Source organism: Lithobates pipiens, unplaced genomic scaffold, assembly GCF_037356315.1.
Source record: "Lithobates pipiens isolate NorthernLeopardFrog02 unplaced genomic scaffold, aLitPip1_a1.2 Scaffold_8, whole genome shotgun sequence".
NCBI lineage: Eukaryota > Metazoa > Chordata > Amphibia > Anura > Ranidae > Lithobates > Lithobates pipiens.
Genome location: NW_027507903.1, coordinates 283,752,585 through 283,779,570, shown reverse-complemented (window position 1 = coordinate 283,779,570; position 26,986 = coordinate 283,752,585). Strand labels below are relative to the sequence as shown.

The 26,986-nt window shown below is 40.8% G+C and overlaps 1 protein-coding gene across 1 annotated transcript in view; it reads right to left on the bottom strand.

The window, feature by feature from the left end:
* Positions 1–26,986, bottom strand: part of GNPTAB (N-acetylglucosamine-1-phosphate transferase subunits alpha and beta) — a 144,535-nt gene that overhangs the window by 19,129 nt on the left and 98,420 nt on the right. The window contains exons 11-16 of the mRNA XM_077472213.1: positions 26,298–26,421; positions 23,545–23,745; positions 19,736–20,694; positions 13,277–13,476; positions 10,270–10,489; positions 1,389–1,502 (exon numbers count right to left, since the gene is read on the bottom strand). Of these exons, the coding sequence (XP_077328339.1) occupies positions 1,389–1,502; positions 10,270–10,489; positions 13,277–13,476; positions 19,736–20,694; positions 23,545–23,745; positions 26,298–26,421 (1,818 nt within the window). The remainder of the gene's footprint in view (positions 1–1,388; positions 1,503–10,269; positions 10,490–13,276; positions 13,477–19,735; positions 20,695–23,544; positions 23,746–26,297; positions 26,422–26,986) is intronic.

The window sequence follows — 26,986 nt, the reverse complement described above, 5'->3', positions numbered from 1 at the left end:
ACGAAATCAAACATATTACCTATCCAGATTAATCCCTAGATCCCAACAATTCTATCAGAGGATATGGATGACAGTCAAAGGTGTCAAACGCACGTGCAATTTAAAAAATTTCATTAGGAATTTTATTGATCACAAACCTGTGAATAAGTTGTTACCAAAATGCGTGCCCTCCACAACCTGACATGATCTCAACTTAAAGTGTTTCTAAACCCAGGACCCTGCATTCACTATCTCTTGTATCCTGCTGTACACAGAACATGCAAACGCAATTATTTTAGTAAATATAAACTGCTAAATACCTTTTCTCATCAGCAGTATATAGCAGTCTTGTGACTTCTATCAGTGTCTGGTTAAAGCTTGTAGGAGGAGTTTTCATACTGCACTGGCTGTCCTATCAGAATGCAGGACCCCCTGATCTGTCTGGACAGTGTTGATTGGCCCTGCGCTGATCACATGCAATCCAAGGAAAGAAAAAAAACTCTCTAGCAATGCACACCAAACTGAGCATGTGCAGCCTGACTCCAGTAATTCTGTCTTATCCAGACATGTTATGGGGACAATGCAAGAAGAGGATCTGTGCATACAGGATCAAACAGCCTTTTTACACAATGCAAAGAATTAACCCCTTGGATTCCACAGTGAGCCTAACAAGCAAGCTTTACTGCAGAGGTAAACAACCTTGGCCCTCCAGCTGTGGTGAAACTACAAATCCCATCATGCCTTTTCCTCTAGAAGTCATGCCTGTGATTGTCAGGGTCTTTGCGATGTCTCATGGGACTTGTAGTTTCACCACAGCTGGAGGGCCGAGGTTGTCTACCCCTGCTTTACTGCATATACAGACCGATTTTATTATTGTGGATTTAGTAATACTTTATTGGTATTTAAACAATACATTGCATTGAAAAGTAGTGTTAAAAGGGGACTAAAACTCTACTACACTAAAAAGCATATGTTCAGTTTGAGCTTTACCGTTTGTCTTCATTATACAAAAATCACACTTATGTGAAATTGTTTTATTTGCAGACTTTTTGGTTAATATATTGTGGGGTAATAATTTGGAGTGTGCAAATTAGGTAAATGGGAAATATTACTGAAAAATACATATTTTTTTTATTTTTTCCCTATTTCCTCCTAATAAAAACCTAGAAAATGTAAATATACATATCCAAATCTGCTACCAAATTAAAGCCCTAGATCTATCTGTTCTGATAAAAATTAATGTATAATACAATGGGGTAAACTACAAATTTGAAAAGGTATAGAGTGCAGAACTGATATATCAAGATAAAAAAAAAAAAAATCACGCTGTGACTAGAGGGGAGAAAAGGGCTCAGGGACTTGAGTGGTTAAGAAAAACTATACAATTGTTGCAAATAAGTAAAGTTTACCATATTTGGATCATAGTAGGATTCCTGAGTTGCTGGGGTAAACAAGTTCTCAGTATTATTAAACTGTACAGTTTTGGAGCAGTTGATAAGCATGTGTTCCAATCCAGTCAGGTCCTAAGAGGAAAAATAATGCCCAATATTTTCAGTACATTAGCTTGATAATTCAAACGCACGCATGTATTGAATTCACAAAATGCTATTGTTTATTCATTCTAGATCAAAAATCCCAAAATGGTATAACTTATATCATAAGGAATAATGTCAGTGCCTATTTTCATTGCATATGTAAACATTCCTTTACCTGTAAGTAGGCTTACAATAGATGCTTAGTATTTTTTACGCTGCTTATAGTTTTGCGTTATCTGCAAATTATGGAACCACTGCAAATTAAAGCGGAGGTTCAAACAAAAACGAAACCTCCTCTTTTTGGAACCATGCATATGCATATAATACAGGTATTTGCACCCACTTCCGGGAATAGACTCCCGTGGGAGTCATGCTCCTTCCTTCCCACCCCCCCCACGGTCTCCTGGGAAACACACAGGTCCCAGGAGCAAGCGGGACCAGTTAGGACGCGCAGGGAGACTCACTCATGCGCAGTAGGGAACTGGGAAGTGAAGCCACAACGCTTCACTTCCTCACCGAGGATGGCGGCAGCAGCTGCCAAGAGCCGAGCGATTGATCGGCTGCCGACATCGCTGGACCCCGGGACAAGCAAGTGTCCATTTATTATAAGTCGGCAGCTGCAGTATTTGTAGCTGCTGGCTTTTAATATTTTTTTTTGTTTAGATGGGCCTCCTCTTTAAGTTAGTAGCATGTATAGGAAATACGCCTCCATCAAAGAATATTATTTATCCAAACCATAATAAGTCACATTAAACTCCTGGGTTGGTACTGCATGCTCATGGCCTTCCAGCTCTAAATCAGCTTAGATAGGTGGGATAATAGGATTTTTATAACCGCTTACCTGTAAAATTCTTTTCTTTGATGTACATCAGGGGACACAGAGCCATAGTAATAACAATGTGGGTTATATCGGCATATCAGGTGCTGGACACTGGCCTGCCCCTTAAGGTGTGTACTTCCCCCATATAACCCCTCCCATTACTGGGAGTCCTCAGTTTTGTAGCCAAGCAATACAAGTGTATAAGAAGAAGGGAGGGACTTCTGTGTCCCCTGATGTACAAAGAAAAAGATTTTACAAGTAAACTGTTATAAAAATCCTATTTTATTTTCTTACATCAGGGAACACAGAGCCATAGTAATAACTATATGGGATGTCCCATAGCAATGGCAACTGAAGGGGGGGGGGGACAGAATCAAGGAAACAGGAGGCCAGAGGACTCATACTGCGGCCTGCAGTATATGCTGTGCCCAAAGGCAATCTCCTCATGACCTTTAATATCGATTTGATAAAATCGGATAAACATCTGAACCGAAGACCAAGCTGCGGTCTTACAGATCTGAGCCATAGAGGCCTGATGATGCACCACCCAAGAGGCACTAATTGCCCTGGATGAGTGTGCTCTTCTTTAAGCTGAAGCTTGATCAATCACTTTACAAATCCATTTGGAAAATAGTGGATCTTGACGCTGCCTGTCCATATCTTGGACCCTCTGGCAGTACAGACAAAACCTGTGTTTTGCGAATCTGAGCAGTCCCCTTTAAATAGATTCTGATCGCTCTTACTACATCAAGAGAGACTGTAGTGCTTTCTCTTCCTCAAATTAAGGCTTCTGGGGAGAAATAAGGAAGAATAATATCTTGGTTTAAATTAAAAACCTGTTACCACTTTTGGTAAGAATTTGGGATGAGGACATCAAACCACCTCTTCCTTATGCATGATGAAATATGGCTCTTACAAGACAGAGCCGTTGGTTCCGATACTCTTCTAGCAGAAGAAATGGCAAGCAAAAAAGATTATATCTTTCTTGTCAAAGAACCAAGAGAATTTCTCGTAAGGTTCAAACGGCTGATTCAGCAAAGCCAAAAAGACCAATTTTAAATCCTAAGGATTTAGAGGTGCCTTGATAGGGGGATAAACAGTGTTACCCCCTGAATAAGCTACACACCAAGAGTGGGAAGCAAAAGGCCATAGGAAAAGACATCGACACGGCCTTAATCTGGCTACTGATAAAAGTCAAGGCCAGCTTCATTTCAGATCCCATATGCAGGAATCAAGAATCCTGTTTGACATACTTTCTGGCGTGCCAACCCCCGGATCCACACCAAGAAACCTATGCCTTCCATACTCTAAAGTAAGTGACTCTGGAAGCCGGCTTCCTTGCATTAGTCAAAGTACATACTACCGAAGGAGATCACCCACGATCCTTTATAGAGTGGGATTCAACAGTCAAACCTGTTAAGTTCCTTGTCCTTAAGGTAGGATGAAATACCGGACCTTGTGCAAGAATGTCTGGCTACAATGGCAGAGTCCTAATGCCATCTTTATGATCTCGATAAACTAAAATCTTCTGGGACCTGGCTGGGGCCGCCAGAAACACCTCCTCTTGTTCCTGCTTAATCCTGCGGAGAAGGCACGGAAGTAGCAGAGCTGGAGGAAATGCATAGATCAGTGAAAACGGATCCCCTGAGAAGACTAATGTGTCTGTTCTGCCTGCTAGCGGACCCTTTGTTCGACAAAGTCGTCGACCTCATTAATGAATCTGGACGCGAATACGTCCATGTCTGGAGTACCCCATCTGATATATTGCTAGGAAGATGTCGGGGTGAAGAGATCATTCTCCCGGAAATAATTATTGGCGTCTCAAGTAGTACGCCTGAAATATTCAAATTGCAGATAGGCAAGAAGTGTTGCTTTCTGCCAAAGCTAGAACATTATTAACCTTCACCACAACTTCTCCTGCCTCCTTTGGTGATCGATGTAAGCCACCACCGTGCCTCTGTCAGACTGAATCCGGCCAGATGTACTGCCTGAAACTTCCAACAAAGTTGATAGGCAAGGTCCTCTAACCTGGACCATCTCCCCTGGACAGAATCTTCTAGAAGGCTGGCATCTGTTTGTTTACAACAGATGCCACCTTGTAGGATAAAGATTTTCCCTCCTTTTGAATAACAACCACCAATTTAGGCTCTGACCTATGTTGGGAGCCAAGTGTATTGGAAACAAACAAGGCCTACATCCTCTTTATTCCAGACCGACAGGATGGTGTCTTCAAGCAGTCTTTGAATAAAACTGCACGTAAGGGACGGCCCTGAAGGAGGCCACCATTTCCTCTAAAAACCTCCTGCAGCCGAATGAAGGAATTTTTCTTTATCCTGATAAGTTGAATTAGTCCTACAATGGAACGGATTTACGTCTGGGGTAAGAATACATTCTTCTGTATGGTATCTATAACCAGCCCCCCAAGTAGCCTCCTTGATGGTTTTAAGGAGAATCTTCCTAGGCTGAGAATCCAACCTAGGAGATTTCAAAAAAATTATTTTATATTTCAAACCGCAGAAATTTCTGGTAAGCGGGAAACTTTGGCACATGGAGATATGCAACTCCCCTCCTTGCAAGATGGACACAGCTGACCGAATTACGAACGGATCGGATGTTCAAGTGCCGATTCAGATCTCCGAGATCTAGAATGGGGTCTTACCTCTCCGTTTGGCTCTGGGACCTTAAAGAATTGAGCCAACAAAAAAACCTGTTCCACTAAGGGAATATCTGATATCACCGACTGGGATAACAGCTGATCCAGAGGCCAGAAAGAGAGACTTCTTTTCTTTTTTTTGGAACCTTAGGAGCATTCTTTGAGGAGACGGACACTCTTGCATAAAGACTGCCGCATCAACAGCCCCAAGGACCCGACAGGCAGCACCCAAACAGGACCCGAGCCCCGGACCCTCAGATCGAAAGCCGACTGGGCCATCCGGGCTTTTGAAACTCTAGATGTAACCTAGAGAAAAAAAATAAAAAATAAAAAAAAAATTGCAGAAATCCCTCTGCTCTCTTAACATTGTTCCTGTCAGACTTTGAGAATCGCAGGACCTTTTCCCTCACCCAAATGGGTGGGGGTGCTCCTTCATGAGAAGGCCTTAGCATTCTGCTTTATGGGCTTTCTGCCCCCAAGATCCTGGTGCTGCCCCAGGGAACTTTCTCCTGAACCTGACGATTGAGACCATTGAGACTGCCTAAAGGCAGATACCCCAGGCATAGGAGAGGCTGCACGATTAAAGCAGAACTATTTGAACCTCCTTTTACTGGTAAAGAGAGCTTTACCCCTTCTGGATGTACTTATCCACTCTAAATAGTTGTACCTCAGAAAGGGACACAGACTGGCTAAGGGTTTTCACCTGGTGCTTCAGCTGATCAATATTTCAGCCACGGACCTCTGCAAAAATGCACTAGTCCAAGTATAAGCCAAAGGGCTTAAACTATCGAATCCTTCATAGCATCTGTGAGACACAGTGTATCAAATACACCAGCCCCCTGCTTGGCCTGCTGATCAGGCAGAACTTTCAGGTATCTCACACCTGTTCCTTAACCCCTTGGAGTCCACATTTTCCAATGCATTGGCGTGACTCAAAATGTGCTCCACCAAAATAGTGGAGCAGACGTTAAAGGGTTAATGGACTGAGCTACTCCAATTGCAGCCAGAATTGCAAAAGACATCTTGTCTTTAAAAGGAAAATCCAACCTTAACTTGCTGGATCCTTTAACATCAGTGCATTATCCACTGGACATGTAAGACTCTGCTCACTGAGCGGATTGCAGCATTAATAGCTGGGATCCCCCATTTCTTTCATAGAAATGTTCCCATTCAAAATACATAACTATGCATGAATAGGAAAAACATCCCCAAGTGGGGGAGGTTCAAATGAACCCTATTAGAGGTAGATACCTCAAGAGCCTGTGCTGCAGGCAACAAAAGGGTTAAGTAAGGATTAAGTAAGGGAGTAGACAAACACCTGACTTGTGCGGCTACTCCCTCCCTGTTAGGATCCTCTGAAGAGGAAAAATAAGTATCTTCCAATATTTGGGAAGATCTACCTGATCCCCAGCCTCCTGCACCTCAACAAAGGGGCCCAGTGGACTAGATGGGAATCTGCTATGTTTGGTTCTACTACGGAGAGACATCATACCAATAATCTTTTAAATGGTAGAAGAAAAAACCTGTTTGTATGAAATACACAGGGACAGAAGTGTTCTACCCTTGACGGTTCATCTGACTGGCCGTACTTTTCTTTTTACCTCCCAGGGGAGGATGAGATTCTTTTGGGTTTTTAGTTTGTTGTATACCATTAACCCCTTAGAACCCTAAAGGAAACCTTCAGGGACCGGGGAACACTCAGGTTATCCCACAATCCTGGACCTGCGAGAAGACCCTGCCAGTAAACTTTTATTGGCCTTACTACCAAAAAGTACTGGATCCCAGCGCACAGCTCTTAAAGCACTCGAAAGCAAAACCTCGCATGTTCGGATGACGAGACCCGGGTACCATTCATTTAGTCCATTACGAAGACATCAGAACGGATCCGGGCAGGATGGCTGGCTCTCATCAAATGATTACTGCCCGTTGAGCTCAGTACAACACATCCTTGCACGTGCCCAACACCTGAGGACTCCCAGTAATGGGAGGGGTTATATGGGGGAAGTACACCCTTAAGGGCCGCGCCAGTGTCCAGCACCTGATACGCCGATATAACCCACATAGTTATTACTATGGCTCTGTGTACACTGATCTAAGAAAATAATAATTTTTTTTAAAATGAATTCTTGATCCAGTTATCCAGTAAGCTTGATGCTAAACACTGTGCATTAAACTTTTAAATTACATATATTTATACAGAACAGAACTATTGGAGAGACCCAGCAGATCCACCCACTACAGGCTGCCTACAGAACATTACTGGAAGGACAGAGACGAGACTTATTTGATAATAAGTAATTAACGGTGCTTGCTGGGTCTCTGCATGGAGTAAAAATGTTTCCCTGAGAGTAAGCTCCCCTGGAGTGTTGTCAATGGATTTTTGAGCTAGGAAATAACTTTTATGGAGTCTTCTTGTCACACTGAAGAGCTTATAGCCTGAAGATTGGCCGCCCAATCATAATTCCCCCTGAGGAAGATATGTCACCGCATATCGACACGCATTGGGGGGGGGCCTAGGATGGATGAGAGGTTGTCTAACTGCCTGGGATGTGACACATACCATTCCTTTACCATTCGGGTATCTAGACATTTAATATAGAGCTGATGCACCCTGCACATGTGAGTACCCCATTCGGGGATTTATCTGGTTATTTAATAAAATTTTAAAGCGATATTACACTATCAAGTTTTTCTTTTCATATACCCACGAGAGAGACTGCAATGCGCACGAGGGATCCAGCAGTCGGCATAGAACCCTGAGGTGGTTCATAAGCGTGTTTAGACTGAGCATATGCTGAGTCACTCGCTCTAAGGGGAGCGCTCACTACTAAGGGGGGGTCACTGGATTGCACCTATGCATCTGCAGCACAAAGGGATATAAGAGCATGACAAGATAACTAGATTTCACACACAAGCACTTTTTCAATTCAACTATTTCATAGCATTGTTATAAGACATTCACAATAAGATTTGTAGCACTGAAGCACTTTCTTGGGACTCTACGTTTGTAAATTATTTTTATATAAGCACTTTTTGCATGTTTTTATGATCATTATGGCTTTATCATAAGTTTGGTGCATTTTTTACTTGCATTGCTTATTTGCATCTATTTGTTTACAGAGGCACTTTTTGAGGTTGAGAGGGATTGTGTATGCCCCCAGTGAATAACAAGTACAATAGGAGTGATTTTTTTATTATTTAATTTATTTACATAAGGTATTAATTGTCTACACATATTTAAAGCGGTTCTGCACCTAAAATAAAAATATTAAAAGCCAGCAGCTACTAATATTGCAGCTGTTGACTTTTAATAAAATCACACTTACCTGTCCCAGGGTCCAGCGATGTTGGCGGCAGATGACGAGCGATCGCTCTTCTCGCTGCTGCCCCCACCGCCATCCTCTGTCAGGGAATCGGGAAGTGAAGCATTACAGCTTCACTGCCCAGTTCCCTACTGCGCATGCGCGAGTCGCGCTGCGCGTCTCTTATGGTCCCCCACTGTGTCTCTGGGAACTGTGTGTTTCCCAGAACACAACGGGGGGGGGCGTCTGCGGGGGTCTGCCCGGAAGTGGGTGCAGATACCTGGATTATCCAGTATACCGACTTGTATGGTGTAGCATGCTTTAGCGCAGCGTTACATTTATTTGTTAATGAAAGCATCCTTCAGACGTCCCTTATAATCCAGGGAGTGCCTTCTTATTTTTATGTATCATCTGTCAAACAAACACTGCTCCACAGAAGCTTGACACTTGCCAGTATATTTTGAAGGGGTAGTGTTTGCATACAGTCTTGAAATCTATACTTGTAAAAAGGATTTTCCATTTGTGAAACCCCTCCATCCCATCATGTGGACTGTTCTCATACCTGACGATCAGCTGTCTTTAGCATTTGCAAATGGTTTACATGTTGAAAGGTGGAAAACCCTTTAAAGAGTACACTATGAGCCACACTAGATACAGGATGTCACATTATTATACAGTATAAACTCACTCAGCCACTTTATTAGGTACACCTTACTAGTACCGGGTTGGACTCCCTTTTGTCTTCAGAATTGCCTTAATTCTTCATGGCATAGATTCAACAAGTAACATTCCTCAGAGAATTTTGGTCCATATTGAAATGATAGCATCACACAGTTGCTGCTGACTTGTCGGCTGCATGTCCATGATAAGAATCTCCCTTCCATCACATCCCAAAGGTGCTCTGTTGGCTTGAGATCTGGTGACTGTGGAGGCCATTGGAGTACAGTGATCTCATTGTCATGTTCAAGAAACCAGTTGGAGATGATTTGAGCTTTGTGACTTGGTACATATCCTGCTGGAAGTAGCCATCAAAAAAGGAGTATACTGTAGTGATAAAGGGATGGACATGGTAAGCAACAATACTCCGGTAGGTCCTGGCATTTAAATGATGCTCAATTGGTATTAAGGGGCCCAAAGTGTGCCCAGCAAATATCCCCCACAACACTGCACCACCAGCCTGAACTGTTGATACAAGGCAGGATGGATCCATGATTTCATGTTGTTTATGCCAAATTCTGACTCTACCATCTGAATGTCATGGCTGAAACCAGGACTCATCAGACCAGGCAGCGTTTTTCCAATCTTCTATTGTCCAACTTTGGTATGCTTGTGTGAATTATAGCCTCCATTTCCTGTTCTTAGCCGACAGGAGTGACACCAGGTGTGGTCTTCTGCTGCTGTAGCCCACCTGCTTCAAGGTTCGATGTGTTGTGTGTTCAGAAATGGTATCCTGCACATCTTGGTTGTAATGAGTGTTTACTTTCTATCATCTCGAACTAGATCTGTCCATTTTCCTTTGACCTCAACAAGGTATTTTCATCCACACAACGGCAGCACACTGGATATTTTCTCTTTTTTGGACCATTCTCTCTAAACTCTAAAGATGGTTGTGTGTGAAAATTCCAGTAGATCAGCAGTTTTTGAAATACTCACACCAGCCCATCTGGCACCAACAACCATTCCACGTTTCTTCCCCATTCTGATGCTCGGTTTGAACTTTGCCTTTACCATGTCTAGATGCCTAAATGCATTGAGTTGCTGCCATGTGATTGGCTGATTTGCAATTTGTGTTACCAAGCAATTGAACAGGTGGACCTAATAAAAGTGGCCAATGAGTGTATATATGTGCACATCATCTATCCATTATAGATATTTTGATTAAGCTGTACAATAACATGTAGGCTGGGTTCTTCCACGAATTGGGTGCATGAAAATTATCATCATGTAGAAACTTTAACAGCAATATCTTTAATGATATACCTGTAAACTCAGTGGCAATTGATTTATTCTTGTCGCTAGCGTCCGAATCTCCCTGTCAGACAATACTCCTGAGCCATCAGTGTCAACTTCATAGAATATTTGGGAGATATTTAGCGGCTGTATGGCACTCATCAGATAGTAAAAAAAGGAAAAGGCAAACTGCATATCTTCTGAGTGACGCACTTTATGGGCAGATGTCTTATCAAATTCTGGTGGAAACCTGCACAGATAATAAGATAACAACCCATGTCACAACAAAGAGATGCATACCTGAATCAAGTCAACACCTTTTAAAATGTTATTATTTTTTTTTTTTTAATGGCTGCTAATAAATAGCTGTACCGTTAAGTGTGCAAAAGGTGAAAACTGATGATGGAAAGTTAGGTTTGTTATTTACAGCACGTAGATGTTCTGTTGCACTCGAGGTAATTTATATAACAATTATATCAAGTTAATTATTCTGTTTAAGACAGGAATCGATACAAAACTCTTTTGCTAGTACTAACCGGTTCCTAATCGGCTCACGCCGGTATACTGCAGCACGATGGCTCTCCTGGACAAAATCATGTGTGGGTACACCCTTCCCTTTTTCGACCAGCAGAGGGCGCGCGCACGCCGCCGCATGGCAGGGGACCCAATGTGTGTGGCCAGCAGGCACGATCCACCGGCCTCAGAGGAGAAGAGTCATGTCATTTGTTCCTAATTAGGAACACTGATATGGCTCCTCTCCTACTCAGTCCTATCCCCATACAGTTAAAACACACATTTAACCCCTTGATCACCCCCTAGCATTAACCCCTTCACTACCAGTGACATTTGCACAGTAATCAGTGCATATTTATAGCACCGATTGCTGTAAAAATGTCAATGGTCCCAAAAATGTGTCAAAAGAGTCCGATCGCCGTCATTACTAGTAAAAAAATAATAATAATAAAAATGCCATAAATCTTTCCCATAGTTTGTAGACACTATAACTTTTGTGCAAACCAATCAATATACGCTTATTGCAATTTTCTTTATTACCAAGAATATGTAGAATTTTTATTTATTTTAAATTTGGGGATATTTATTATAGCAAAAAATAAAAAATATTGCATTTTTTTTTTCAAAATTGTCGCTCTTTTTTTGTTTATAGCACAAAAAATAAACACTGCAGAGGTGACCAAATACCACCAAAAGAAAGCTCTATTTGTAGGAAAAAAGGAAGTCAATTTTATTTGGGTACAATGTCGCACGACCGCGCAGTTTTCATTTAAAGCGCCGCAATGCCGTATCGCAAAAAATGGCCTGGTCATTAAGGGGGCAAATCCTTCCAGGCTTAAGTGGTTAAATAACACCAAAAGAAAGCTCTATTCGTGTGAAATAAAATTATAAAAGTTTCATATGGGTACAGTGTTGCATGACTGCGCAATTGTCATACAAATTGCGACAGCACTGAAACCTGAAAATTGGCCTGGCCAGGAAGGGTAAAAGGTAAAAGTGCCCTGTATTGAAGTGGTTAAGTTCTTCCTAAATATATCAGGAGTATCTATCTACTACAGGTATCTATATAGCACCAACAATTAACGCAGCGGTTAACAAATATGTACATTGTACATTGAAATCAGTCCCTTAAGGAGCTTGCAATCTAAGGTCCTGTCTCGCTTTAGACAGGAGCCAAATAGCCTACCAACATGTTGTTGGAGTGCAAGAGAAAACCAGAGCATCCCTAGGAGAACCTATAAACTCCATGTAGATATAAACTGGATAAGGGTGCGTATCCCAACGAAAATGTTACCTTTATTTCAATAATCTAAAAGTATGTTTCATGACCATAAATGTAAATTCTTATAGGGTGAGGTAACATTAAATATATTATACTTGTTTTAGGTACCTCAAAGTAACATAAATCTAAATAGATGTCTTGTATAGTAAACAATCAATATGTGTGGAACACAATGATCGCAATATCTCAATATCATATACCATATGGTACTATCATATGTATACCCAAAACAACTGTAAGATATATATAACTGGGCATACTTACCAGTATGGTCTTAGAAGATGCACATGGCGGCTATCACTGTTTACCTATCCAACCATGAAAAATAGAGGAGGCGGATAGTGGCTATCACTGTTTACCTGTCCCACCATGAAAAATAAAGGATGCGGATAGCAGCTGTCACTGTTTACCTGTCCTACCATGAAAAATTGAGGATGCAGATGGCGGGTATCACTGTTCACTTGTCCCACCGTGAAAAATTTATGGTGGGACAGGTGAACAGTGATAGCTACCATCTGCCTCCTCTAAGACCATACTGGTAAGTATACCCAGTTATATACCTTACAAAAATTTTGGGTATGCATTTGATAGTACCATATGGGGGTGATACTGAGACGCTGCTATCGTGACCCATACATATTGATTGTTTGCTATACAAGTTGACATCTATATAGATTTATGTTACTTGGAGATAAAACAAGTATAATAGATTGTTACCTCACCCTAGAGGAATTTACATTTATGGTTATGAAACAAACTTTTAGATTATTAAAATAAAGGTTACATTTTTATCATCTCAGTGGCCTTTGGTGCGTTAGGATACACAGGATTGGTTTATGACTATATAAAGCTTTTGTAAGTTTTAAACTCCATGTAGGCAGTGTTGCAGGTGGGATTCAAACCAATTTCCCTAGAGCTCTAAAGCAGAAATGGTAACCACTGATCCACACTGCCTATATATACACATACATACATAAATATACACTGAATACTTATTCTAGTTGCATGGTCGGATAAAAAAAATAAAATAAAAATCAGCTTGCTGTGATAGCTACTAAAAGTGCAAAACATCACCCCAAAATAATATATTTTACATTATCGTGTGAGCATAGTGATGTATAGGGAACATAATTATTGTGGTATTTAGAATGCTGGCTACAACTTCAAAAGGAAAGACAAGCTGTCAAGAGAGGGGAGGGGGCACTTCATATGAGCCAGCCACCTGGTGACAAGTATACTTACAAATCCTGAAGTTCTTGCATTACGATACGGTCAATCATGTGTGGCATGTGAGCAGGAACTTTCCGAGACGTGAAGCCAAATTTACCATTAAGGAGTTTATTCACATGACGGAGGGAATCAGCAAATGTGTCTTGAAGTTTTCTGCCAACTTTCTTACCATTGGTGATATAAGAAAGTTCACTGAGTAGAGCATCTCTCTCCTGAAAGACAGAATGATTAATAGATGGTTTTACATGGTTTCTCATCTGACAATGTAATCAATCACAAGAGCACTTAGGTTACCATACAGGACCAACTAGCCGTGTGTGTGTATATCTTTTTTATATATATATATATATATATATATATATATATATATATATATATATATATATATATATATATATATATATATATATATATACATACATACATACATACATACATATATATAAAAACGCTTGGTAATGTGGAAAAGATCAGCTACAGGCAATACTCATGATCAGTGATTTGCTTTCTGTTTACCTTTCTTTTTGGGAACAGAGTTCAGTTCAGTTCCTCTTTAAAGCAAATTTCCAGTAAATTTTTGTGTTTATTAAAAGTCAGCAGCTACCAAAAGTGTAGCTGCTGATTTTTAATAAACAGCCACTTACCTGTCCCACGATCCAGCAATGTACTCACCCCAGCTGTTTTCACCCTGTGTCCTCCCTCGGCGGCGATGTTTACTATGGGTGTGACAGCTTGCGGCTTCACAGCCAGGTGCCCACTGCGCTCTCTGACTGGTCCAGAAGTCTTCTGGGACCTGTCATGTGTCCCCGAAGACTTTGGGGGGGGGGGGGGGGAGCAACGACTTCCATTCCAGTCACCTTAGGCCACGATGGCGAACCTTGGCACCCCAGATGTTTTGGATCTACATTTTCCATGATGCTTATGCACTCTGCCGTGTAGTTGAGCATCATGGGAAATGTAATTCCAAAACATCTGGGGTGCCAAGGTTTGCCATCACTGCCTTAGGCGATGGGAAGCAGAAGGGGGAGCGGATACCTGTGAAAATCGGGTACCCACTCTTCCTCCTCCCCAAAAGTGCAGTTACACAAACAGGAGCTGGAAAGGAGGCCTTAAAGTGGAACTTCCCCCTTTTGGGTGGAGCTCCACTTTAACCATATATTATAGCTATCATTATTTTGTGCCCCACAGTGTGCCTTAACACTCTTACCTCCAGACCCTGCACCTCACTTTTAACCACTTCAGCCCCAGAAAGGTTTACCCCCCCCCCCCCCCCCCCCCCCTCATGACAAGGCCATTTTTGTGATACGGCACAGCATTGCTTTAACTGAGAATTGTTCGGTTGTGCGACGCTACACCCAAATAAAATTGATGTCCTTTTTTTCCCCACAAATATAGCTTTTTTTTGGTGGTATTTGATCACCTCTGCGTTTTGTTTTTTTTGCACTATAAACAAAAACAAGACAAACAATTTTGAAACAAATTATTTTTTTTACTTTTTTACATATCCAATAAAAAAATATATTTTTTTAAAATCTAATTTGTTCATCAATTTAGGCCAATATGTATTCTGCTACATATTTTGGGTATAAAAAATCCAAATAAGCCTATATTGATTGGTTTGCGCAAAAGTTATAGCATCTACAAACTATGGGATATATTTATGGAATTTTTATTTATTTTTATTTTTGTTACTGGTAATGGCCATCAGCTATTTTTAGCAGGACTGTGACATTGTGGCAGACAAATCGTCAATTTTTGGGGACCAGTGACACCAATACAGTGATCAGTGCTATATATATATATATATATATATATATATATATATATATATATATATATATATATATATATATATATATAAAAACACTGTCACTGTACTAATGACACCGAACCGACAGGGAAGGGGTTATCATCAAGTGTGCTCCTAGGGAGTGCTTTCTAACTGCATGGGCAATTCTTTGACTGGAGGAAGACCGAGATCTGAGTTTGGGCTTAGCAGAAACACACGATCTCCATCTTCCCCTCACATAGAACGGCGGTCTGCCTTGTTTACATATGCAAACCACTGTTCTGCCTCTCCTGAGAACGATCAGCGGGCCCGGCAGCGCAAGCTCCAAACCCAGTGCACAAAATTACGTACAGGTGCTCTCTCTTTTTTCCTTCTTCCTGTTTTGTGTCACCGTAGGTAAATGTGCATTAGTGTTTTGGAACATTTTAAAATATTCTAGTGAGGTTTAATTATATGATGAATGTTATACTAAGATCTGTTAAAAGTCTGACTTTCAGTGACTTTCCATCATCAATGAAAAGAAATATGGCATATAGATATATTTGCTAAGTTTATATTGCATGGAGAGCTTTTGTGTCTCTCTATACAGAAGATCCATAGCCTGATGGCAAATGCAGTCTCCGCCCACCCTTGTTTCTGATAGGTTAGAGGGTCTGGGTGGTCTGATTCGCTGATAGCCATGTAGAGGGCGGGATTATGTGATATTTAAATCCGGAACGCCGCGCCGTTAAGCCACGCCCCTTTGACAAAGTCGAATGACGAAACCGGTCAGGGATTGGCTGTACGGCGACCGGAAGTGATGCTTATGCAGGCTGTTACTGGGACAATACACAAACGAAGGAATAGAAGCCCTGTTACAAGTACACACAGTGATTCAGGTATTTGCCTGGCTAAAGTAAACAGCTGAATAGGGCTGGTGGTGTCAAGTGTCTGCCATCTGTTTGTGTGATCTGCCACAAGTATCAGCTATGCTTGGAGACTTTTATTGTGGAGAATGCTGAATGTTCACTGCATCTGCCAAATGAGATACTGTTTTTAAATGTGAATAAATTGAAAATTTGAGAAGATCTACTCGATGTGGAGCTTATCTTTTTCCATGTGCTGCTGCTGCTGCTGACGTATGGAGGTGTAATATGAAGTGAATGTGTACGTCCAACACATAGAATCACTGTCTTTATACTATTGGAAGACGGGATCGTATAATCTGAAGTGGTTGTGCTGATAAGGTTCTTTCTTGAGGAATTTCTGGTGAGTTTAACCCCCTGTGGGAGTGTGGAGCACCGTGTGGAGGAATTAGTGTGAAGTGCACCTAGTTTTCTACCATTTCTCACTGGAGTCACTCACTGCGGCCCCCTTTGCTTTGGACTTATTCACTTCCTTAAATCTTCTGTTGCATTCAGAGCACTGGAATTGTTGGACTGATTATTTGAGTCTGATCGATTAATCTTACTGATCAAATTATTCTGGTTATTCACATGTTATGTCTTAATATAGAAAAAGTTATTGTGTTGATGACACAGAACTGATAGAAGCGCTGCTTGGATTATTATTGTTTTCATCATTTACCTCTGTAAAGTGTGAATTATTAATAATCAATTTGTCTATGTTTATGTATATTTTTTAAGTAGCTGCTGTCTCAGGTGTAAACCTGTCCATTTGTCTATTATTATTTTTTCCTTTTCTTTTTACATTGAGCTTTTAAACCATTTAGCGCCGAGGTGAGAGAAATAGTGGGAGCGCGCTTGTTTTTTAAAATTATTTTTTTCTCTCTTATTGTTTAAAAGGTACGTGATTTCGCAGAGAAGAGCCACCCTGCCTCAGTATGTTTGCGTGCGGCAGTCCTTAACAGGTTAAATTCAGTTGGCCAGACCATTTTTGCAATTTTTCCCTTCAGAGTTTGCAAACACAGCCCCCCCCCCCCCCCCCAATCCATTTTCTGAAAGTAAAGGGCTAGTAGAATTTTAAAAAAAGATGCTACTGTTATTAGCAGGCACAAACACAACATAAAAGTGAAAACTATATTGAGTATACTAGTGCATATTGGTACATTTTAAAGTGTCCTTTTTTGTGAAATGGTGAAAATTGAAGGTACGCAAAACTGTAAAAAAGCTAATTACTCGATAAACCTGGAAGGTTAACATTTTTAACTTACAGCTTACAAAGTTTGCAAAATTCTCCCCCAGACCATATACTATCTGAAAGCAAACACATCACAACTTATTAAATTTTTGCTTAATTCCTAAAACATGTGACAGCCGCTATCAATCACATGTAAAATCCGGCAGGCTGGATCGATCAACTTAAGTACATTCAGCCTGCCCAAGCATGGCTCAAATCCATTACCCCATAATGACAAATGAAAAAGTTTGTTTAAAAGCTTTGCAAATTTAAAAAAAAAAAAAAAATATCACATGTACGTAAGTATTCACAGCCTTTGCCATGACACTTAAAACTCAGCTCGGGTGCATCCTGTTTCCACTGAACATCCTTGAGATGTTTCTACAACTGGATTGGAATCCACCTGTGGTGAATTCAGTTGATTGAACATGATTCAGAAAGGCACACACGTCAGAATGCAAACCAAGCCATGAAGTCCAAGGAATTGTCTGTAGACCTCCAAGACAGGATTGTATTAAGGTACAGATCTGGGGAAGGTTACAGAAACATTTCTGCAACATTGAAGGCCACATTGAGCACAGTGGCCTCCATCATCCGTAAATTGAAGAAGTTTGGAACCATCAGGACTCTTCCTGGAGCAGTCCGCACGGCCAAACTGAGCAATCGGGGGGAGAATGGCCTTATTAGTCAGGGAGATGACCAAGAACCCGAAGGTCACTCTGACAGACCTCCAGCATTTCTCTGTGGAGAGAGGAGAAAGTTACAGAAGAACAATCATCTCTGCAGCACTCCACCAATCAGGCCTGTATGTTAGAAAGGCCAGATGGAAGCCACTCCTCAGTAAAAGGCACATGACAGCTGCCTGGAGTTTGCCAAAAGACACCTGAAGGACTCAAACCATGAGAAACAAAATTCATTAGTCTGATGAAACAAAGATTGAACTCTTTGGCCTGAATGGCAAGTGTCATGTCTAGAGGAAATCAAGCACTGCTCATCACCTGGCCAATACCATCCCATCCCTACAGTGAAGCATGGTGGTGGCAACATCATGCTGTTGGATGTTTTTTAGTGGCAAGAACTGAAAGACTAGTCAGGATCGAGGGAAAGATGAATGCAGCAATGTACAGAGACATCCTTGATGAAAACCTGTTCCAGCGCGCTCTGGACCCATCCAACCTGATGTAGCTTGAGAGGTCCTGCAAAGAATGGGAGAAACTGCCTAAAAATAGATGTGCCAAGCTTGTAGTATCATTCTCAAAAAGACCCGAGGCTGTAATTGGTGTCAAAAGTGCTTCCACAAAGTATTGAGCAAAGGCTGTGAATAATTATGTACATGTGATTTTTTTTATTTTGTTTTTTATTTTTAATACATTTGCAAAGATTTCAAACAAACTTCTTTCCCATTGTCATTATGGGATATTGTTTGTAGAATTTTGAGGATAATCATGAATTTAATCCATTTTGGAATAAGGCTATAAAATATGAAAAAAGTGAAGCACTATGAATACTTTCCAAATGCACTGTGTGTAGGGGTTTACAACTAATTTTAAAGTAGTGCCTTATGATATTTATAGCATCTAGTTAAAAAGAGGATGACTCTGTCCTACTTAGAATAGAACATTAAGATTCTAGTTAGTAGATCTGGACAATGTGGACTCATGTCAGACCTTTTAATTAGAAGGTCTACTATTATAGTTACTGCATTTATTGTCGACAAGGATGTAACATTGAGATATTATTAGGATATATTGTATTAAAGCGGGAGTCCGCCGTTTATTTTTTTTAAAAGCCAGCAGCTACAAATACTGCAGCTGCTGACTTTTAAAATGATGACACTTACCCGCCCAGCGTGCCCGCGATGTCGGCACCCGAAGCCGATCTCTCGATCGTCTCTCGGGTGCTGCCGCCGCCATCTTGGGTATGGGAATCAGGAAGTGGAGCCTTGCGGCTTCATTTCCCGGTTCCCTACTGCGCATGCGCGAGTCACGCTGCGCAATAAGGATGGTCCCCGCTGTCTCTGGGATCCGTGTGTTTCCCAGCAGACAGCAGGGGACCTTCGGAAAGGGGGGTAGATTCTGCGGAAAGGGGCGCAGCTTCTGCAGATATCTATGCCGGAAGTGGGTGCAGATACCCGTACTGTACAGGTACCTGCACCCCCCTCCCCCCTGAAAGGTGCCAATTGTGGCGCCGGAGGGGGGGGAGGGTTCCAATAAGCGGAAGCTCCACTTTAGGGTGGAGCTCCGCTTTAACATCATTTTATACCAACTGTTTCAACCTGTGCACACCAGTGTAAGTTCAGGTAAAACTATTTTTCTCTTGATAAGAAATCCTGTCAGATTTATCATCAGTTAATTTTATGGTGACAATGATTTTACCAGACAGGATGTGAGGCAAAAAATCAGCAACAGGAGCACAAACAGCAGTAAAAACCTAACAGGGTCTTCCCCTACACTACTAAAAAATAAAAAATAATAAAAAATAAGTGAGTGAAGGGAAATACAAAAATCAATATAATTCAAATATCATAGCAAATTGTGACTATGCCACCAGAAATTGTTACTTACATCAAAGAGGTCCTTAAAATACTTTCTTCTTTCCCATGGTAAGAATCCTTCATAAACCGGCTGATAACTGTGGAGTTTCCTTCCTTGAACAAACCTGTCTTCCTTAGATATTTCAGGTTCTTGGTTGTTTACATCTCCAGGCAATCTGGAAACCTTAAAGCCCAGGGCACTGAACTTGAGCTGGGATTCCTTGTTCATGGTAGATTTCCCATTTTCACCCCCTAGTTCTCTTGATTTAAAGGTAATTTTCTTAGAATAAGCCTTGTTTTCGGTTACCATTTTGCTTTTAGATATGTGTGCGATATTGACGTCCTGTTTGGTGGCATTTAAAGCTTGCTCCATTTGTGGCTTGATGCTGCCAAATTGTTTAAGTAAAGCCACTTTTGACATGTTGTACCCTTTCCATGTGATGTCACCTTTGCTAAGCTTCAGGTCAAGATCCTGTAGGGCCAGCTGTATATCGTTTGGAAGAGCGGATACATTCATATATGGTATATGGATTTCTTCATCTTGTTCTTTGGCTGGTCTCTCCTTCTTGAGCTTTGGGAACCTGTCTTCTTCAGGAATGTCCTCAAACAGCATTTCTGCCTCTGGGGTAAGCGTTGTGCTTACTATATCCCTCTTTCCTTGTAAAGATGGTGTAATATTAAGTTTTTGTTCTTCGTTTGTGTCGACATCTATGAAAATCTGCATTTTAAACTCTTTGTCATTCTGATCATGAAAGGTGAGGTTAAAATTAATAACAGTAGCGTTCATTCCAGAATACATGATCAGATGAACAGTTTTCCATTTATTGGCAATAGAAGCATGGCGAATAATTGGGTTTTCACTATAGCTGCCCTCCACTGCTTTCTTAGCTATGTCAGCAAAGCTGAAGTAGGGCATACTTTCCCCTTTAGGAACAACATAATGGGTCTGGTTCTGGAGCAAGTTTATCTTATATAACTCTCCAAGGTGATCTGCAAATAAAATACACAGGTTCATTTTATCAATATTAGGGATAAAGGTTTTGCACAATCAAGTGAATAAATTTACCTAAAGTCATAGAATGAATAAAAAAGCGGTTAAGTGTATACAAAAGCAAGCACCTCATAACTGCATCAGGATTTTGTTCCTACTAAGCACTATGAGTCCTGAATCCTAATGCAAATTTCAACCAACTTCCATGGTTCAGAACCAAATTTGTCATCAGGGATCAAAACAGACATGTTCAAAGCACTATAATGCAAAAGATTCTTTTCTTAGGCATAGGCCACATGACCTATGATGAGGAACTGGTCATGTGATCCCTTTTAAAATGATCAAGGTACAGGTGGCTAATCAGTGGCTCTGCCTAAAAAATTCTCTTACCTTCAGCAGAAACCATATAACCAATTCCACGGTATGCCCTAACAATGATATGCTAGAGTAGGGAAACAAATTTAAATATTCAAAGATAAGGGTTAGTATTTAGCATCTCTCAATAATATTCACCATGGTGTTTAAAGGGATTCTAAAAAAGCAAAATGGATGTAAGTAGTATAGGCTCAATGACATGGAACAAGCATGCCAACCTGGAAAATCAGGGTGAAGTCAGAACTCAGAACTAGTCTACATATTTGATCTGAGTCAGTGACTTACAAAGTACTAAGCTAGTGGACTTGCATGACAACAAAAGAACAAATACTTTCTGAAGGAGAGGACAACAATGATACTTCTTCACCACAGGATTTTTATTTAAAGCCCAACTACAGGTAAACATGAAATTTAAACAGCGTATTGTACCTCAATTTCCTTATTCCACAGCAGACCTTAGTGCTTTCATGCTAAGAGCTGAAATGTGGAGTAGTGTGCACAATGGGGCTTTTTTATTTTATTTGTATTATGATTTTTTAGATACTCTTGCTGGCAAGATGTATTTGATGGATTTTGTATGTATTCATTCACTGCAAAAATATATCCCCTGGGGCATAACAGACATAAACCACTTAAAGAATAGCCTAGAGATACATTTCAACACACTTATTCAATAAAGAACATATTTACAATACAGAAAGTGCAGTAACCCATAGCAAACAATCAAAAATGTTCTCTTACTTGACATTTCAAGGACTGAATATCTAATTGTTCATTCTGGGTTATTAGACTTTTGACTGCCTTATGGAATGTTTCCATATGTTTTGTAACACATACCAGCTCTATGTTAGAGCTCATGCACACTGCAGCTCAAAAAAAAAAAAAAATGCTGCTTTTACAGGCATCTGAGCTTTTATTGCTTTGCGTAAAAACTTGCGCTTTTTTGGCCACTTTAACGTGTTTTTTTATTGAGCTTCTTCGAGCTTTTCTGAACATAAGCGTTTATTTTTTCACAAACCCCCCCCCAGCTAATTTTATCTTTTTTGTACATTGTACATTGATGGGGGTTTTTTTCTGCCTATAAGAGCGTATGTCTGTAAACTTCTGAAAATAACATAGTGTGCTTATACACACTGGCTAACATGGAGGGGAGTTTTGAAGCAGAAAAAAAAGGAGAGGTCAAAAATGCGCAAAAGCCTGTAGGAGCCATTTCTTTGAGATGCAGTGCGCATGAGCCCTTAATGCAGGGCTCGACAAAACCCGGGCGCCAGGTCGCATTGGCGACTAGAAATAGCGACCTCGCGCCTGGGGCAGCACAGCTGGGGGTATCCTGTCTCTGTGGACCCCCCCAGTGTGATCGCGTCGGGCCGTTCCGCCGGCGGCCGAAAATTTAGGCCGCGGCTTTGAGGCCTTCTGCGGTCCTATGATTCCTTATGGAATCTGGCGCCCTCTTGTGGTCGCCGTTGGTATGACAAACCAGCAATGCTAATGAAGCTTTTCTTCCTCTGCCTGTTTTATATTACCTGCCTCTTCTTCCCTTTATTTAGAACCCCCTAAACATTATATATATTTTTTATTCTAACACCCTAGAGAATAAAATGGTGGTTGTTGCAATACTGTCTGTCACACCGTATTTGTGCAGCGGACTTACAAGCGCACTTTTGTTGGGGAAAAATTATTTAGTTAATAAAAAAATAAGACAACAGTAAAGTTAGCCCAATTATTTTTTATATTGTGAAAGATAATGTTACGCCGAGTAAATTGATACCCAACATGTCACGCTTCAAAATTGCACCCGCTCATGGAATGGCGACAAACTTTTACCCTTTAAAATCTCCATAGGCGACGTTTAAAAAAATTCTACAGGTTGCACGTTTTGAGTTACAGAGGAGGTCTGGGGCTAGAATTATTGCTCTCGCTCTACCGATCACGGCGCTACCTCCTATGTGTGGTTCGAACACCGATTTTATATGCAGGCAGGACAGGGCGCGTTTAAAAATTATTATTTTTTCTGCTTATTTTAACTTTTTTTTTTTTCCACTGTTCTTTTAAAAAAAATGTTGTGTCACTTTTATTCTTATTACAAGGAATGAAAAAATCCCTTGTAATAGAAAAAGCATGACAGGTCCTCTTAAATATGAGATCTGGGGTCAGAGAGACCTCGGATCTCATATTTACACTAAAATGCAATTGAAAAAAAAAATTGTCATTTGAAAAAAATAAATAAAATGTCCCTCTAAGAGCTATGGGCAATGACTTGGAGACGGGGGGGGGGGGGGGGGGGGGCGGCGACGGCGCTGCTATCTTCCCCTCACTCGTCTCCATGTCAGGCCAGGGACAGGTCCGGATCGCCGTCACGGACCTGGCGCCTAACTTTTTAAGCTGGCTCCTAGATTCCAAGCAAATTTGTCAACCCCTGCCTTAATGTTTCCTAAGAATTCCTGAAACGGCAAAAACACTTTAATCTACTTCACCTTGTCCACAATCGCCAGCGTCAAATCCACAGTTAAGAACATTGCAGGCTTGGTCGCAGAACTTGTCAGCAAGCCAAGAATTAGCACAGCCTTGATTACAATAAGAAACACCACCTATTCCCACTCCAGGCTGCCAGGCTTGTCCATTGAGAATACTTCCTCCAGCAAGGGCTGGTGCAAAACGACCAGCTGCTGTGTTACCTATAGGAGTGGGAAAAAAAATTATTCTTTAACAAATCATAACAGGTCTACATAAAAGAAGCTACAATGATCTAAATATAAAGACGTTTCAAATTGGCATATACATTTGCTTACTCACATCATTAACCACTTCCCACCCGGCCAATGCATATATACGGCCGGGTGGGAGCCGTCTACTCCTGATAGGACGTTCAGGAACGTCCTTCAGGAGTAGCGGGATCGCGCGCGCCCGCGCAGCGGCGCGATCCCGATGTGCTCGTGTCACCCGGACACGGCACATCTCAGATCGGCAGGAGGGCTCTGTGATTGGCCCTCCTGATCACATGACGGCCGTGTCCAATCACGGCCGTCATGTGATGTAAACAAACAGCCGGTTGCTAGGCAATCGGCTCTCCTCTCCTCACACGGAAGTCACCGCTGAGGAGAGGAGAGCAGAACGCTGCAGCCGGCTGATGATCAGTGAGTATGGGCTGCTTTTTACAGCTTTTTACTCACTGATCATCAGTGTAGTGTAAACACACAACACACCACACAGTACAAACACAGTCCCCACATATGTCCCCAAAACACACATGTCCCCAAAACATACATGTCCCCAAATAATAAAAACACATGTCCCTAATAATAAAAACATGTCCCCCACATATGTCCCACTAAAATCACATGTCCCAATGATTATCTGCACACATATGTACGTGATCACCTGCACACATATGTACATGATCATTGCGTACATATGTCCGTGATCACACAAACCAATTATTATACACTTAACGGAATTTTTTTACCAAAAACATGTAGCAGAATACATTTTGGCTTAAATTTATGACAAAATTAGATTTTATTGGATTTCTTTTCAAATAGAAAAATGAAAATATTGTTTTTTTCCCAAATTTCCGCATTTTTTGCGCTTATATCGCAAAAAAAAAAAAACGGAGTCGTGAATAAATAACGCCAAAATAAAGCTCTATTTGTGCGAACAAAATGATAACAATTTCATTTGGGTACAGTGTAGCATGACCGCGCAATTGTCACTGAAAGCGCTAGAGCGCTGAAAGCTGAAAATTGGGCTGGGAAGGAAGGGGGTGAAAGTGCCCTGTATTGAAGTGGTTAAACAACTGTTGTCTGCCATAAACTATCAAGGGACAATTTTCTGTTAAAGAAAAGCTAAAGACAAAACTTTATTTTTTCATTTCGGATAGAGTAGAGAAAAGTTATAACTCCTGGCAGTTTATTGCTGTCTGTGTACCATTGGGGAGATTTCCCCTCACTTTCTGTCCCATAGTCAAAACAGGAGATCCCGACAAAGTGAGAATTAGTCTCTTGAATGGAAATTTCCCCCTGTATTACTGTTCTGGTGTAAATCAAAAAACAAAAGATTGGGATTTTCTTTTACTTTCACTTTTGATCATAAGGGTAAACAGAAAAAATAGAGAGGGTGAATCTCCCTAACAGGGGCACAGACAGCAGAAAAAAAAAAACCTGACAGATGTTCTAATCACTCTCCACTCCGAAACTCAAAAAATTTTCACCTTTAGTTATACAATTATTCCAAATGTTGCATGCCTCACAGAAAAACTGTAAAATTATTTTTCTTTAATTGAGGGACACAGAATTCATAGATATTTGAGTTATACTGCCATCTACAGGAGGCTTTGGAAACTGTAAGAAAGCAGTGCGGAATGTAAAGCCATAAATTCAGAGCCGTGGGACCCATGTTCCACAAGGAACTTGAAGAAAATGATTTTACAGCTAGTACAAAAATCCTGTTTTCTTTTTGCATATGCATTAGCGGGGAGATATCCCTAAACTCACAGAGGAGGAGCAGGTAGGACCGTTTATCTACCTATGTGCCCTCTATGATTTCTGCCAAAGAAATAGATGTGAAATGGACTGGAAATCTCCTACGCCTCCGACTGTGTCTACCTGGGGGAAGGCTATTAACTCAGTTTTACCCTTATACAAGATAATGTATGTGAGTAGGAATTGTCTCAAGAAATTAGACAAGGTTTGGTCGACCTGGCTTGACACCCAGGACTGGGATTAATTAGAAAACACTTGATGATCTCCTCCCATTCTCTTCCCTTCCCCACATACCACCCCCCCATCCCCAATCTCCTTTTTGTGCCCCCTTATCTCCCTTGCTCTGCTCCTTCCCCCATCCCCTGTCCTCTTTTTTTTTCTCCTGGGCGAACATTTATAGCTTTTCTTCCTATTTAAGTCCGTGATACTTGATATGGATTGTGCTTGTAAACCTTTCTGGATGACCTAGAGAATGCTGAAAGCCTTATAATTTATGTAACACTTGACACTGTCCTTTACGCGTATATCTACTGTGCCACCTATCTTGGATTTTGTCTACATTGATGTAAACTGTGTTTCATTTTGCGAATTCATTCAACTATTTTCTGTTAAAAAATGTTTCTGCAAAAATATATCTGACAAGGTGTTTATAGTTCATAATTATTGACAAATGTCTTAAGGATGAAAAACATATCAAATGTATTTCATTTTAGAATCTGTGAAGGAGATGTAACAAAGAAGGAACTTACCAAGGCAATCACCTCCATCCCAGTCACATGCAGAGTTATTGCAAGCTTTGTCACAATAACCATCTTTAATCCAAGATCCTGGACATCCCTCTGCACAGTTAGGAACAGGCCATGTCAAATAAACCTGTGTGTAAAAGCACAAATTGATTACTCATTATCTGTTCCATTTAGGGAATTCATTTTTGTTGTATAAGCTGATGAACATTTTATGAAGAACTATTTTTTTGTTCCAAATTGTGCTTTTAAAAACAAAAATCAGATCTAAGTAAAAGATTTTTTTATTTAATTATTAGCTGAACATTTTGTCAAGAGTTTTATCTTAACCACTTCTCTACCGCTGCACTTTTGAAAAATGGTGGAGTGGTGGACAGTTTATAAACGGCACTTTGGAAAACACTCACAGACCAACAGTGTGCCTGTGAATGACTATATTCTGAACTGTCATTAGATGGCTCAGATTACAGGCACAATGTACAGAGTCAGAGTATATAGATACAAACAGGTATGGGATCCAATTTCCAAAATTTGGAAATAATTGATTTTGTTATCACCGATTCTTCAAGTTGATGGGATACCTCCAATGCTAGGGATACATTTGTAAAAAGAATTGAAAGGACAAAGGAATGTCTGCAAAAAGATAGCAGTGAGGAGGATCAACAACAGTCCAGCAAAAATTAGTAAATACTTTA